The 15,883-nt window shown below is 44.2% G+C and overlaps 1 protein-coding gene and 1 pseudogene across 4 annotated transcripts in view; one reads left to right on the top strand and one right to left on the bottom strand.

The window, feature by feature from the left end:
* The first annotated feature begins 3,747 nt into the window (after positions 1-3,747).
* LOC121563691 lies at positions 3,748-10,068 on the top strand (annotated as a pseudogene).
* Positions 10,069-13,060: 2,992 nt separating this feature from the next.
* LOC121552205 overlaps positions 13,061-15,883 on the bottom strand; it is a 59,292-nt gene continuing 56,469 nt past the window's right edge. For 3 of the 4 annotated variants that reach the window (XM_045218633.1, XM_045218631.1, XM_045218634.1), the window contains 10 exons: positions 15,828-15,875; positions 15,625-15,705; positions 15,285-15,521; positions 14,999-15,057; positions 14,519-14,588; positions 14,342-14,431; positions 13,798-13,896; positions 13,587-13,670; positions 13,376-13,480; positions 13,061-13,250 (listed from right to left, as the gene is read on the bottom strand). In XM_045218633.1, the coding sequence (XP_045074568.1) occupies positions 13,116-13,250; positions 13,376-13,480; positions 13,587-13,670; positions 13,798-13,896; positions 14,342-14,431; positions 14,519-14,588; positions 14,999-15,057; positions 15,285-15,521; positions 15,625-15,705; positions 15,828-15,875 (1,008 nt within the window). In that variant the 3' untranslated portion in view covers positions 13,061-13,115. The remainder of the gene's footprint in view (positions 13,251-13,375; positions 13,481-13,586; positions 13,671-13,797; positions 13,897-14,341; positions 14,432-14,518; positions 14,589-14,998; positions 15,058-15,284; positions 15,522-15,624; positions 15,706-15,827; positions 15,876-15,883) is intronic. The other variant, XM_045218632.1, reaches the window with a different exon arrangement.

The raw sequence follows: 15,883 nt of genomic DNA, 5'->3' as shown, positions 1-15,883 counted from the left end.
ACGGACTAATCTAGGTTTGGCGGATGCCAGGAGAACGCTACCTGCCCAAATGCATAGTGCCAACTGTAAAGTTTGGTGGAGGATGAATAATGGTCTGGGGCTGTTTTTCAATGTTCGGGCTAAGCCCTTAAGTTCCAGTGAAGGGAAATCTTAACGCTACAGCATACAATGACATTCTAGACGATTCTGTGCTTCCAACTTTGTGGCAACAGTTTGGGGAAGGCCCTTTCCTGTTTCAGCATGACAATGCCCCTGTGCACAAAGCGAGGTCTGTACAGAAATGGTTTGTTGAGATCGGTGTGGAAGAACTTGACTGGCCTGCACAGAGCCCTGTCCTCAACCCCATCGAACACCTTTGGGATGAATTGGAACGCTGACTGCGAGCCAGGCCTAATCGCCCAACATCAGTGCCCGACCTCACGAATGCTCTTGTGGTTGAGTAGAAGCAAGTACCCGCAGCAATGTTCCAACATCTTCCAACATGCCCACGATTTTGTAATGAGATATTTGACAAGCAGGTGTCTACATACTTTTGGTAATGTAGTGTATATTGTCACCCTTGCACTTTACAATGGAGTGCAATAGAGCAGAAGACTCGTTTGCTACAACACCTTGCTTGTTTCAGCAAGGAGCAAAGTTTCATCATGTTGTTGAGTCCATGAACAGTTGTTCCACAAAAAAAAAGATGGGTTATTTTATTCTTGTGCCGGCTTCATCCATAACCGAGTGGCGCAGTGGTCTAAGGCACTGCATCTCAGTGCTTGAGGCGTCACTACAGACCCCCTGGTTCGATTCCAGGCTGTATCACAACTTGCTGTGATTGGGAGTCCCATAGGGCGGCGCAGAATTGGCCCAGCGTCATCTGGGTTTGGCTGGTGTAGGCTGTCCATTGTAAATAAGAATATGTTCTTAACTGACTTGCCTAGTTAAATAAAGGTAAAAAAAATGTGTATACGGTAAATGTGCCAGCCCTAACAGGACTCGACTCTATATGATAGAGCAGATATCCACTCTACCTTTTCAAATCTATGAATTACATTTTGGGAAGTGTTACCCAGCCACTTTATTTGATTGGAACACCAATTATTTTGCCTCGTTAAGCATGGGTCCAGAATCAGTTGTTTTGAATAGGGAAATCCAATCCCAGTAACACTCGGGGACCCTTCCTCAACAGAACGTCCTGTCCACTCTGGAAGTAATGTCAGGAAGTCATGACGTTTGGTCATGATCCAGAAAATACACTTCTTCACAGGAAAGGCATTTTGACATTTGACTACAAAAGTAGAATGTTAAGGAAGCTGATTGGTTTGCCTGTCAACACAAAAAGACCAAGGAAATGCTATGAAATACAGGTTCCTCGTCCTGGAAAATCTGTGGTTTTGAATAGGCCTAACTAGGGCTGTGGTGGTCATGAAATTTTGGCAGGCGGTAATTGTCATGCAAATGACTGCCGGTCTCACGGTAATTGACCGTTAATTAACATAAACATGTTTAGCTCGCTTTTGGAACATCTAGATTTTAAAAAGTCAAAGTACATTTTTAATATAGCCATCACAATAAAATCCATTATTGATTTAGTTGTGATAGGCTTATAAACCAGGGAATGTCTTAGAAATCAAAACATAAAGGGCTGCATGATGCAACTCTATATATTGATGATTTGGAGAGGGGGAGATCTAATCAATGGAAGATGGAATTAAAAGTGAAATGAGAGGCTACAACGACCAAAAGCCAACGGGTATGCTGCTATTTACGCTATAGTCTGAGTGGAGTTATGTGTAGGCTAACGGTAGGACAGTGAAAAGCGCAGTAATGTTATGGCTAGGCTCAATTAGCCGAGTTAGCTAGCTTCTCTCAGTTTGATACAGTCAAGACAGGTACTGAATAATCGGATTGGATGATAAATAACTACCAAGAAGTTAACAGTGGTTGCGGTCTCTCTTTCAGGCTCATGGTGCTTACTCATACATTCACACACACACCGAACGGCCTCCACTCCCTAACAGCCTCGCTCTCGCTCTCTCCCCTCCCATGGGTCCGGTTGAATAAAGTAGCAAAACAATTGGCTTTTCTGCTGCTTCCCTCACTCGGATCAGACCAGTTGTCCTTTCGGGAGAGTTTTTAAAAATGTATGCATATTGGGTCCGGGGCTTTCCCGTGTCCATTTCGGAACAGGAACTGTAACTCCCATAATTATTTGTCCTCATCATTCAGATTATTCAAATTAAATCATGATGTGATTAGAGGGACAATAGAGCACTGAGTTCCAGGCCATTAGCAAGTTTGGTAGGCTATCCATCAGCACCGTTCATTTGCGCAGTTTTGGATTGGGATTACCTTTACCAACGGGAATTTAACTGCGGTCACGACTCGTGACTGGCGGTAATAAGGTCACCGCAACAGCCCTAGCCCAAATCTGTGTGTCAACGCCACCTCTAGGCTCTGTTTCAATGTCCACACCAACTAGCACATGTATGCATTGGGCATGATTTCTTTGTGGTATAAAAGTATGGACATTGGCATGTAGTGCAATGGTCTCAACCCCTTGGGTTGTTTTTCTCTCTGTAATCGGATAACTTGCTTCATGTTTTTGAAAAATGCTTCTGGGAGTTTTGGAATGGGGAGACTCAGCTAAATGTAAAGACACCTGGAGTAACCTTTACTGAAGGAGAGTCAGTCAAAGTCAGTCATAATTACACACGTTTACACATTTTACATGGTAGTCCTAAGCAACAAATACGCCACTGGCAGTAGTTCATGTGGCAAAAATTGGCCTACCTGGTATTAAAGGTAGACTCAGTGGGATGACGTAGATGCAGAAAGTAAACAGCATAGTGGGTCAATTTCCACAACAACTAAGAGCGTTGAAGTGCGAGGCTCAACTTCTCCGCTGTTTTGGTCCCTTGGCTACCATGCTGTAACAGTGCGACTGTGTGAGCAAAGTATTTTATCTCGCTCATCTCAATATCTGCGGTGCTGCTCGTGGCAACATACATTTCACTGAGTCTACCTTTAACTAAGAACTAACAAATTAACCTTTTTTTTCTTGTGTTAAGTATTTTAACAAAAATGTTAACTGTCCCATATGTTAGCCTACTTAATTGGAACTTGTTTCCATAACAAAACAAAATGTAAGTACTTTTTTTATATAGTAACCTTATGATTGAGATGTTATCTAATTTCAAAGTAGCCTTAATGGTGGACTGTAGAACAAAGGACTTCCTAGATTTGTACTTTGACCTACTATAATGGTATTGAATATTGCTCATACTTTAAATATGAAGATATTGGACACCATAAGTTGACTAAACATCTCCAAGGCCCAAGAGCTTGTTTGGTATCTGGGTTTCGCTCAAGTCTCTCATTTTAACCATTGTGGTACTGATCTCTGGTGCTGGAATGTGGTACTGCAATGGGTTGACATAATTTAATTTATTTGCTTCTTTCTCCCTGTGCCCATGCATTCTTAGTCTTATACCTCCCCTTGGTTTTCTCTTCAGATTCCGCTCCTAAAACATCCTTCTTTCAATTCCCATCATACCCATCTTCCTCCCTCCTTTCTCAGCCTCTTTTTTTTTTTTTTGTGTGTGTAGTCATTCATGGAAGGACCCTAAAAAAAAGATGTGCCACTTGTTATTTGCTGTAGCTTGTTGTAAATGTCTTCAGAACACAAAAAGCCATCTGTCTTGATCTAGATTCTAACCAGCTCTCCTCCTCCTAACCTCGCTCCTCCTCTCTGTGGCCGTTGCGCCTGACGCTGCAGAGGGAGTTCATCAAGTCTCTGATGGGCATCGGAAAGCGGCTGGCCACGCTGCCCACCAAGGAGCAGAAGACCTGGCAGCTCATCTCAGAGCTGTCACAGCTCAACCACAAGCTGCCAGCCCGCGTCTGGCTGCCCACTGCAGCCTTCGACCACCACGTGGTGCGCGTGCCCCACACACAGGCCGTGGTGCTCAACTCCAAAGATAAGGTGAGGCAACTTGTTGTAATACACATGTATAAGGAGGTACACACACACAACAGGCTCCAAAAACAAGGTGACCAGAATGCCTAGTAGTTTGACACGATTAATTAGTTAACTCATTTGTTAGTTTGTTATTTATTTCTGAGGAGCCTGGAGTTTAGATGGAGTGGGCCCCAATGCTCTTTGTCAATGGGACTTCCTGCATAAATGTACCTTACAAAAATAGGTCTAGAACTCCAGTGACCTCTTCATTCTCCCCTTCCTCTCAGGCCCCGTACATCATCTACGTGGAGGTGCTGGAGTGCGAGAGGTTCGAGACGTCCGGCATTCCCCTGCGCATCCCGGAGACATGCATCCGCAGCGCCCGCTCTGTGGACAACCTCCTCCCGGAGTGCGTTGGCATCACAGCCGAGCAGCGCGCCGGGCAGTTTCTCCACCGTGCCCAACTACGACAACGACGACGAGGCCTGGGCAGTGGATGACATCGGCAAGTTGGAAGTGGAGGTGGGTACCCATGGCAACCACATGGTGGCACCGTCTGACTTTAAGTCACATTTTGATGACTAGGTTGTTGGGGAAGGAGGAGGTGAATCAGATATGAATGTACTTTTAACTCTGGGGTCCTTCTATGGTTTCAGCTCCCAGAAGGCCACACCAGTAGCAGTGACAACATCTCCCAGTTCTCTGTGGACAGCATCACCAGCACGGAGAGCAAGGAGCCTGTCTTCATCGCCGCTGGCGACATCAGGTACAGGGTCACTGCCTGACAGAATTGCCCTGCTAGCTTGTAGTTTCTCTTTAAGACTTTCTTGTTATAGAGTTTTGGTCTGGATAGCTGTTTTACAACCGCATGTTTCTTTTGTCTTAGGCGACGTCTATCAGAGAACCTGGCCCACACCCCCACAACGTTCCGGAAAGATCCGGAGGACCCGTCCGCTGTGGCGCTCAAGGAGCCCTGGCAGGAGAAAGTCAGGTGGGTGATTGGTACATAGAAATATACACTGCTCAAAAAAATTAAGGGAACACTAAAATAACACATCCTAGATCTGAATGAATGAAATGATCTTATTAAATACTTTTTTCTTTACATAGTTGAATGTGCTGACAACAAAATCACACAAAAATTATCAATGGAAATCAAATTTATCAACCCATGGCGGTCTGGATTTGGAGTCACCCTCAAAATTAAAAAGTGGAAAACCACACTACAGGCTGATCCATCTTTGCTGTAATGTCCTTAAAACAAGTCAAAATGAGGCTCAGTAGTGTGTGTGTGTGGCCTCCACGTGCCTGTATGCCCTCCCTACAACGCCTGGGCATGCTCCTGATGAGGTGGCGGATGGTCTCCTGAGGGATCTCCTCCCAGACCTGAACTAAAGCATCCGCCAACTCCTGGACAGTCTGTGGTGCAACGTGGCGTTGGTGGATGGAGCGAGACATGATGTCCCAGATGTGCTCAATTGGATTCAGTCATAGCATCAATGCCTTCCTCTTGCAGGAACTGCTGACACACTCCAGCCACATGAGGTCTAGCATTGTCTTGCATTAGGAGGAACCCAGGGCCAGCATATGGTCTCACAAGGGGTCTGAGGATCTCATCTCGGTACCTAATGGCAGTCAGGCTACCTCTGGCGAGCACATGGAGGGCTGTGCGGCCCCCCAAAGAAATGCCACCCCACACCATGACTGACCCACCGCCAAACCGGTCATGCTGGAGGATGTTGCAGGCAGCAGAACGTTCTCCACGGCGTCTCCAGACTCTGTCACGTCTGTCACATGTGCTCAGTGTGAACCTGCTTTCATCTGTGAAGAGCACAGTGCGCCAGTGGCGAATTTGCCAATCTTGGTGTTCTCTGGCAAATGCCAAACGTCCTGCACGGTGTTGGGCTGTAAGCACAACCCCCACCTGTGGACGTCGGGCCCTCATACCACCCTCAGGGAGTCTGTTTCTGACCGTTTGAGCAGACACATGCACATTTGTGGCCTGCTGGAGGTCATTTTGCAGGGCTCTGGCAGTGCTCCTCCTGCTCCTCCTTGCACAAAGGCGGAGGTAGCGGTCCTGCTGCTGGGTTGTTGCCCTCCTACGGCCTCCTCCACGTCTCCTGATGTACTGGCCTGTCTCCTGGTAGCGCCTCCATGCTCTGGACACTACGCTGACAGACACAGCAAACCTTCTTGCCACAGCTCGCATTGATGTGCCATCCTGGATGAGCTGCACTACCTGAGCCACTTGTGTGGGTTGTAGACTCCGTCTCATGCTACCACTACCAAAACATCAGCCAGGAAGCATAGGAACTGAGAAGTGGTCTGTGGTCACCACCTGCAGAACCACTCCTTTATTGGGGGTGTCTTGCTAATTGCCTATAATTTCCACCTGTTGTCTATTCCATTTGCACAACAGCATGTGAAATATATTGTCAATCAGTGTTGCTTCCTAAGTGGACAGTTTGATTTCACAGAAGTGTGATTGACTTGGAGTTACATTGTGTTGTTTAAGTGTTCCCTTAATTTTTTTGAGCAGTGTAATTACTAGAAGAGACAAAATGGATGGGCATACACAATCCCCCACCCGAGGATACATGTCTGTCCCACTTAGTGCAGCGAAGACAACACATTGTGGCATTGTAAAGTCATTTGCTGTGTCTCACTATTTCTTTCCGCTCTCTCCATCCCTCAGGCGGATAAGGGAGGGCTCCCCCTACGGTCACCTGCCAAACTGGCGGCTGCTGTCGGTCATCGTGAAGTGTGGGGACGACCTGAGGCAAGAGCTACTGGCCTTCCAGGTGCTCAGCCAGCTACAGGTACTTGACTCTCCACAGTAGAGTCCCATTCCACAGAAATGCTCTGAATTATTTATTCTTATTAGCATTCATTCAATCACTAATTCGCTCCACTACTCCCCTTTCCTCTCCAGTCCATCTGGGAGCAGGAGCACGTCCCCCTGTGGATCAAGCCCTATAAGATCCTGGTGATGTCATCGGACAGCGGGATGATCGAGCCCGTGCTGAACGCTGTCTCTCTGCACCAGGTGAGCAGAGAAAATGAGATGGACCCAATTGTGCACTTGAAATCTCATGACAAAGTTGCCTAACAATAACTTCAAGCCGAGTTGTTTAGCTATGTAATCCAGTACCTCTTGGGATGAAAGATTTTGATAATCTAAGTAATGGTTGATCACGCACTGGAATTTCGTGTCAGTTGCTAATTCTAATGGAATGCCGTGTCGGTAGCTTTTTCTAATGGAATACTGTGTCTGTTGCTATTTCATACAAAATGCTGTTTCTGTGCTCCAGGTGAGGAAGCAGAGCCAGCTGTCTCTGCTGGACTACTTCCTGCAGGAGCACGGCAGCTACACCACCGAGGCCTTCCTCACCGCCCAGTGCAACTTTGTGGAGAGCTGCGCCGGCTACAGTCTCATCTGCTACCTGCTGCAGGTTAAAGACAGGTGGGCAGCCCTCCCTTTTCACCCCTCTTCAGTTTCACTCGTTACATTACTCACATGTTCCATTTCCCCTCTTAGCTTCCTTTGTCTTTGAGCCTGTTTGGCTACATTTACACAGGCTGCACAATTCTGATCTTTTGCCAATAATTGGGCAGAAGGTCAGAATTGGGCTGCCTGTGTAAACACAGTTTTTGTGGTCTGATATCAACTACCACATCCCACCCTCTCCTCTATTCCTATACCCTTTACTCAGTTCCCCTATCCCTCTTATCTCCTTTCTGTCTTTCTCCAGACACAATGGAAACATCCTCCTGGACTCGGAGGGCCACATAATCCACATTGACTTTGGCTTCATCCTGTCCAGCTCGCCCAGGAACCTGGGCTTTGAGACCTCCGCTTTTAAGCTCACCAGCGAATTTGTGGATGTGAGTCAAATGAATTATACTGCATGCGAATTTGCATTGTCATATAAGTGTAAACTGGAGAACACTGTGGAATTGATCATACAACTATCTAGCTAGAAACCTCACAAAATGTTCACTGCATAAATGCATACATTTGTTAGTGTTCAAAGATGCTATTAGCGAGTTTGCTGGTTAGCTGCAGTAGCCTGCATAACCTGTTGGTTTTTTATGTGTAAAGACTAACCTCTGTTGTCTGTGGTTCTCTCAGGTGATGGGAGGCCTGGATGGAGACATGTTCAACTACTACAAGATGCTGATGCTCCAGGGCCTGATAGCTGCTCGCAAACACATGGAGAAGGTGGTCCAAATAGTGGAGATCATGCAGCAAGGTACTGTTAGCTAAAACGGTATATTAGCATGACCAGTGTGTTGTGGTGTTTTTCCATAAACATTATCTATCTGCCCGGTTTCTCTGTGGTCTTGGGATTGCAACTCCTCTGACTCCCTCTCCCTGGGTCTCCCCTCTCCTCCCCCCACCAGGCTCTCACCTACCCTGCTTCCATGGCTCCAGCACCATCCGCTACCTGAAGGAACGTTTCCACATGAGCCTGACGGAGGAGCAGCTACAGGTGCTGGTGGAGCAGATGGTGGATGGCTCCATGCGCTCCATCACCACCAAGCTTTACGACGGCTTCCAGTACTTCACCAACGGCATCATGTGAACAGTTCGACACCAAACTCTACTACATGGGACAACCACATGGGAGAGCAAGTAAAAATACATATAAAGATGGTGGTGAACATGTGCATATGGACTCACGCATGTGTGCTTGCCATAGCAGCACATTTAGGAAAATGGACTTGTGTATAGACTAGTGCTACAGGACCTGTTTGCAAACTCGGTATGTTCTTTGTCTTAGACGGACCACTGTTTACCCCCTCCTTGTTTTGGCCTTGTGGAGGGGGAGTCCGCACCTCCTCTCCCTCTTGTCCTCCTATCCATAGGACATTTACCGCATTGACTGTTCTAAAACGAGGCATAACGCACAGTTCAAATCACACACGAAAAGGATAAGTATCAATATCGGAGAAGGTACTTCATTGATAAGGGGGAGGGGCAATGTGGGAGTGGTCTATATTCAGAGGAGCCAAGAATACTTTTCTCAGAATGGATGAAAAATGAATAACTGTAGATCAATTGTGCAAGAGCATCACAAAGCAGTACATATAGAATATATGTACTTATTTTTGTTCTTAGAGCAAAATTGACTTTGAGAAGTTGAGAAACCACTATGTAACGACAACGAAAGCACAAGACATATCAATTGCTGAGGTTTTCTAATGGACATTTTCTTTGTTCTCTGAAAGTTCTGTGGTTATCAAGAATGAGCCAACCCAAAGAGAGGGGAAAAAGGACTATAACAACCATTGGTGTATGAGTGTTATCTGTCTGGAAAACAACTCCTTAATCCAAGGTTTTTATGTGTTTTGAACGATGTTTAAACTTGAACTGGAAAATTGAACTAGGACCAACTAATCTCTTATTAGGGGTCCAAGCATGCAGCAAAGCTGCTGGTTGTATGTGTTTTTGTTCCCATCCTTAATAGCAGGTGCAGTTTCATTTCAATCTGGGTTTTGGACAACTGGGGCTCATTCAGTAGAGCACATCTGTAACGCACTTAGTGTTATAGATAGAAATGCAATGAATAGAAAAGAGACTGTTCTCTATCGTCACAGTTCAATTCTCTAGGGACTCTTGTCCTTACTGAATAAGCTCCATGCAACAGTCTGTCTAGTATGTGAAACCATCAGGAAAGGGCAGGACATTTTACCATTTGAATATGCCGACTGTGTCATACCAACATGCATCATGTAGATATTTTCTAGTTTCACTCTGTAAACCACCATACTTGAAGGAACATTAATGTAGTAATGAGCCTCATGCACTTGATGACAGTTATGTTGAACCAAAATGGCTACCTGTGGTTAAATTTACAAAACCATTACAATGGATTTATGCAAAAACTCAACATTGCTGTTCCACTAATGTTAGTCTTTAATCTCTAACGAAATGTGTATATTAACACATTATTATTGTATGTTATGTTAACTTAGGTTGCATATTTAAAGAATGCTCAAATGTTCCCCTGGTTGGCTCTCGGATGCATTCCTGTGAATAACTCGGGTGTCACGCTCTGGCTCCGGGACTCTGTATGTTGAGCCAGGGTGTGTTCGTTCTGTGTGGGTTGTTTCTATGTTGGGTGTTCTAGGTTGTTGTTTTCTGTGTTGGCCTAAGTGACTCCCAATCAGAGGCAACGAGTGTCAGCTGTTTGCTGGCTGTCTCTGATTGGGAGCCATATTTAAACTGTCTGTTTTCACTTTGTGTTTGTGGGTTCTTGTTTCGAGTTGGTTGTGTTATACCATGTACTGTCACGTTTCCGTCTTTTGTTGTTTTTGATATCGTTTCGATTAATAAATGAGTATGTTTGCCTGCAACGCTGCGCCTTGGTCTACTCCTTACCCTGACGTTCGTGACATCGGGCCAATCCAGAGAGAGGGTTGTCCTTGAGCAGATTATGTAAATAATGGGAGTGTTTCTCTCATTCCTCTGTCTGTTGGACTGTTTTATTTCTCCTTGTTTTGAACAGTATGAGCTCGCTATCACAAGTCAACTTCCTTGATTTATGTGAAAAATTTAAAAAAAAATTCAGTCTCAAACACAAGCATGTATTCAGTATTGAAGAGAGCGGTTTCAAGAGCTACATGCTTGGATAACTTATTATCTGCTCATGTCTTATGTTTGAAAGCTAAGTCGTTGGTGGGGGGCTTTTGTGTGTAGAAAAATGGACAACTTGTCTCTCCAAAATGCAGTCATTCCTGTGAGCAAACAGATGCCTTGATGTACGGGAGGTACAACTTTTATCAATGCAACAGTTGGGACAAGGGTGTACAGGTCATGTACCCAGGAAGTGCTTTTATCAGTTTAACACTCCTGCTTACTTTTCTCTAAATACTACTTCATTGCCTTTCCCTTCATTCATTCCAACCCAAACATTATTCTGTAAGATTATATAAATAACTAAAGTGCATTTATCTTTGCTGGAGCGGGTTCTGTCAGTCAAACCTGGGTGTTGATTTTGATGTCTCCCCATTCAGAACCATGGAGAAGCAGAATTTTTGTCTTCGTCCAGTGTCACACCAGATAAATGATTGTCCATTCAGATGGCCCTGAGGCCAAGGGGTATATTCAGTGCAGAACAATGTTCAGACTGCTCCAGATAGAAATGTATTGTATAGATCACACTTGTTTCAAATCGAAAGTGATGTCTGCTCTATATGTATTTATTCCAGTAAATTAACTATGGTTGATATGGAGTGCCTTGACCTTGATACTAAAGACATTTAGAATGTACAGGGGAAGAAATATTGTCCACTTTACATTGTATCAAAACACTAACACTTAAGAAGCGTTCTAATTCTGTTTCACTTTTCATTCACGTGGTACAGAGACTGACCTTTTATCATGTCGAGACTAAATGCATGACTCATTCAATAAATCGGAAATTGTTTAGTTTTTTACTTTTCTTGGTTTTTAACATTTTGATAAATATTACATATATAGACATTCATTCAGACTAGTAGTTTGTGTTGCAGTAGATTTATACAGTTTCCCATAAAGGATAGACTAGCCTCGACTATTGTTAGTTCAGCAGTTTAATATGGAATGACGCTCAACGTGCTATGGTAGGCTATTGTAATCAACTGGCGATTTTAAATAAATATTATGAATACTAATAATTTGCAGCGCTGATGCCACTATGGCTGTGTTGAGACGGGCAGCCCAATTCTAGTATTTTCACTAGTTGGTCTTTTGACTGATCAGCTCTGATGTGATTGGTCAAAAGACCAATTAGTGAAAAATATCAGAATTGGGCTGCCTGTGTGAATGCAGCCAATAACTTCTAATGCTAGGGTTATAGCTACTTTGTCTGGGCATGGACTCTACAAGGTGTCGAAAGCGTTGCCCACAGGGATGCTGGCCCATGTTGACTCCAATGCGTCCCACAGTTGTCTCAAGTTGGCTGGATGTCCTTGGGCCATTCTTGATACACACGGGAAACAGTTGAGGGTGAACAACCCAGCAGCGTTGCAGTCATTGACACACTCAAACCGCATGTGCCTGGCACCTACTACTAGGGGTGTAACGATTCGTTTTAACAACGATTCGATTTGTATCACGATTCGTGGTTGTCGATACGATTCAAGGACGATATTGGTTCATTTAGAACGATACGATCCGAAACGATTCAGTGACTTGAAATCGATTCAGTAACCTTTTAGCCAAAAATTCAACCAGTGTGACTGAAATAAATACCTGGATACTGGACAGTGCAGGTGAAGTTTCCTAGATTCCTGTTTCTTGTAAGGACCGCAATGTTGGATTGATAATTTCTAGCTCGTCGGCTTCTCCTCTGTCATCCGCCATGCTATGCTTTGTTGTCTTGGCGCCTTTGCGCTGCTGCTGGCGCGATGACGTCACGGATAGGCAGAGTGAATCGAGTAATGTTTAAAGACTTTATCATTAAAAGTGCTAAGAAAAAACATCCATATAAAGTCTGACGTGCTTAAATCCAATGGGTTATTTCCTAGTATCGATACAATCGATTTATTACATTTTAAAACGATGTTAGATCAATATATGTTGTCCAAAAGGCCAACTTGCCGAGCACAGATCGATGTAGTTGGATCATAGGAATATAAATCGATACATCGATGTAGTAGATGGATCGTTACACCCCTAGTAAAAACACTCCAGTGCACAAAACAGGGGCACTGGAAAATACAAGGCACACAGGGAATATTCCCGGCGATACAAAATACATGGAGCTCCACCGAGCTTCTCTCTCCTCCACAATAAACAATCACACACAAAGACAAGGGGGGCAGAGGGAACACTTATACAGGTACTAATGAGGGGATATGAACCAGGTGTGTGTAATAAACAAGACAAAACAAATGGAATGATGAGATGAGGAGCGGCAGTGGCTAGAAGGCCAGTGACGACAAACGCCGAAGCCTGCCCGAACAAGGAGAGGGGCAGCCTCGGAGGAAGTCGTGACAGATACTGTATATTTTTGAAAGAATACTATATTTCCCTTGACAGAGTAATGCTGAATGTAAAAAATTGCTCAACTTACCCCACTCTCCCCTACACATGATGTAACATTTGTTTACGATTGACAGATAATGTTTAAATGCAAAACACTTTATTTTGTGATGGGGCCCTCAGCTCAGTTTGGGAACCTTAATCCAGGCTGGACAGCAGGAACTCAACCTGTATTTCTAGATTCCGCATCACCTCCCCCGAGAGCCTCTCTGGGCTTTCATAGATTGACTCATTGAGGTTGAAGATGGATTCTAGCCATGCCTTCATCTGGTCCTGTTGACAACAGACACATCATCAACTATTATTGAGAGAGAGAGAGAGAGAGAGAGAGAGAGAGAGAGAGAGAGAGAGAGAGAGAGAGAGAGAGAGAGAGAGAGAGAGAGAGAGAGCAAATGTACCTTAACGAGGAGGTAGAAGTTCTCAGCAGCCTCTGTCCAGGCTCCTCCAGGAGGGTCAATCCTCATTATGACTTGCAGGAGCAGATAAAGGAAGCTACCAGGCTCCTGGAGAAGGAACAGGGGACATGAGTGAGTGTCTACAGATCTGATATGACAACAGTGTGTATAGCATAGATAAACAACAGGATGTTCCATTCTTAGGGCCACTTACAGATATAGGAAGAGATGTCTTTCCTTCTAGAAGGCTTAGTAGAACGAATTCATAAAAAACATCTGCGAAGTTGATGCGGTCGATCTGAAGTCAAACAAATAGGATAATTACATAATCTTCATTGACAAGCACTTTAGAAAGTCTCATTGAGTAGATGTTAGATGAGAAGACGGTGCCTGCAGCTAACGCTCAAGCTTGCATGTAGACCTACTCCTACGAGAGCCATCTCCTGCTCTAGTCGCTCCCTGTTTGCTGGCTCATTAATGAAGTTCACCAGTAGGTCGTAGGCCTGCTGAAACTGCCTCACATCCTCAAAACAAAACAATCATAAAATTCCTTAAAACTTAGATCATAAACTCAAAGATTCAGGTCTGTAATTCAAAGGGCCTCCGATTGTTTGGCTAGTATGACGTTGAAACTTTTCAACTAAACCCTATGAATCACTGTTGCCTAAAGGTAACCCACTGTGCAAGAACTGGTTGAATCAATGTTGTATCAATAAAAAATGTCAATGTGATGATGTTGAATCAAAGTGGGAAACTGATTGGATTTGAAAGAAGTCATCAACGTAAGGGAATTTCGTCTTTTAACCTAAATCCAATTACGTTAATTTTTGGGGGGATTTCACATTGAATTCACATTAGTTGACAACTCAACCAAATGTAAATCAAAACGAGACGTTGAAATGACATCTGTGCCCAGTGGGAACTATATATCTGGTCTGATGAACGTTGCACAATTATGTAATTGGTTACCTGCTGGTTGAGCTCGGATAGTCCACTCAACACCATCCTCCCAGCGTGGGTGAGGTAATTGAGGGAGGTACTGTCTGAGGATGTCAGAGCCTGTGAGAACAAGACAGTACATTTACAAATAGTCCAGAAATGTTCATGAAGTGAAATACAAAAGGTGCTAAATTCACATTTTCTCACCTCCATAGCACGTCTGATAGCGGCCAGCCTCAGAGAGAAGTTGGTTGTCCCTTGGTTTTCAAAGTAACGCCTGTAAATAGAAATGTTCAATAACAAATGTTCAACCTAAGAAGCTAAAACATCAGTGCCATGAAATTAAGAAATCATTTTATGTTAGCCTATATTATAACTGCAGGATTCAGAAAGACCATACCAATGTAGGATCTTAATTTGATCACTCTTTTGTTGCTGAGAATTTTCCTGCACGGCAGGAAATGCAAACTTGTAGCGTATTTGGAATTTTCAAGTTTGTAATTTCCACTTTGAAATTTTAGACTCGATTTGCCCTAACGAAAAATGTATCCTGTTGCTGCAGGATTATTTTCCTGCTGTAGCAAACTGTCTCAAATTAAGATCCTACATCTGTATAACTACAATATTGGGCAGATTATTTCAAAGCAAAGGTTTTTACTATAGATGAACACATGAAAGCGAACCCACCGCAACTGGGGCACATCTGCAGCATTATTTTGCTCCTCCACAAACTCCTCCTCAAACTCCTAAAACAGACATCACATTAACTTAAACTCTACTAAACTGCATTTCACCTGCAACATCAACTGAAGCAGACAAAACATTCAGTGACATCATAACAATACTTTCATCTTGACCTAACAACTTGACCCTTGACAGACAACACAAACCTATCGATACCAAAACAATGACACACACCTGTACACACAAGTACAAATGAAATAAGAATTATTGACTGTAGAAAGAGTTTTACCTGAGGAGTGCTGTCAGGGGTCTGGTCCTGGTCCTGGGTGGAGTGGTAAGGTGGAGGGGGACTGGGAGGGGAATCGGAAGGGAAAGGGGGAGGCGGAGAATTCTGGGGGAACTGGTGAGAGGAGCCAGAGGACGGCTCATGAGGGGTGGTGATGATGTCAGAGGTGGAGAACTGATATGCCATCATCTCATCCCCCCTCTCCTGGTACCCCTCCACTGTGGTGGAGATATCCACCTGCTGTTTAACACACAACATGTGACACTGTCAGCCCAACACTGAAAACCACCATATTGAAAACCCCTCAACCAAACACTGAAATAAATCATAACACGGGGTGTACCTGGGCATCCTCATAATAGGTGAACTCAGACCTCCTCTTGACAAGGCCGGACATGAGTCCATGGATCCTTCTACCAAGGAACTAAAAATGAGGCAAGAGATTAGAACGTGTAATTTCATTTTCTGTCAACATGTATTTATTCAAATAGGTAAATGGACATTTGCCACTTTACATTTTTTCTGTGAAAAATTGCCTGACTGTACCTTAATACCAATCAGCTTCTTGTTGGTGAGGACCACCTGGACGAGACCCTTTAAAA

This window comes from Coregonus clupeaformis, unplaced genomic scaffold, assembly GCF_020615455.1.
Source record: "Coregonus clupeaformis isolate EN_2021a unplaced genomic scaffold, ASM2061545v1 scaf1699, whole genome shotgun sequence".
NCBI lineage: Eukaryota > Metazoa > Chordata > Actinopteri > Salmoniformes > Salmonidae > Coregonus > Coregonus clupeaformis.
This window is presented reverse-complemented; position numbering and strand designations above follow the sequence as displayed.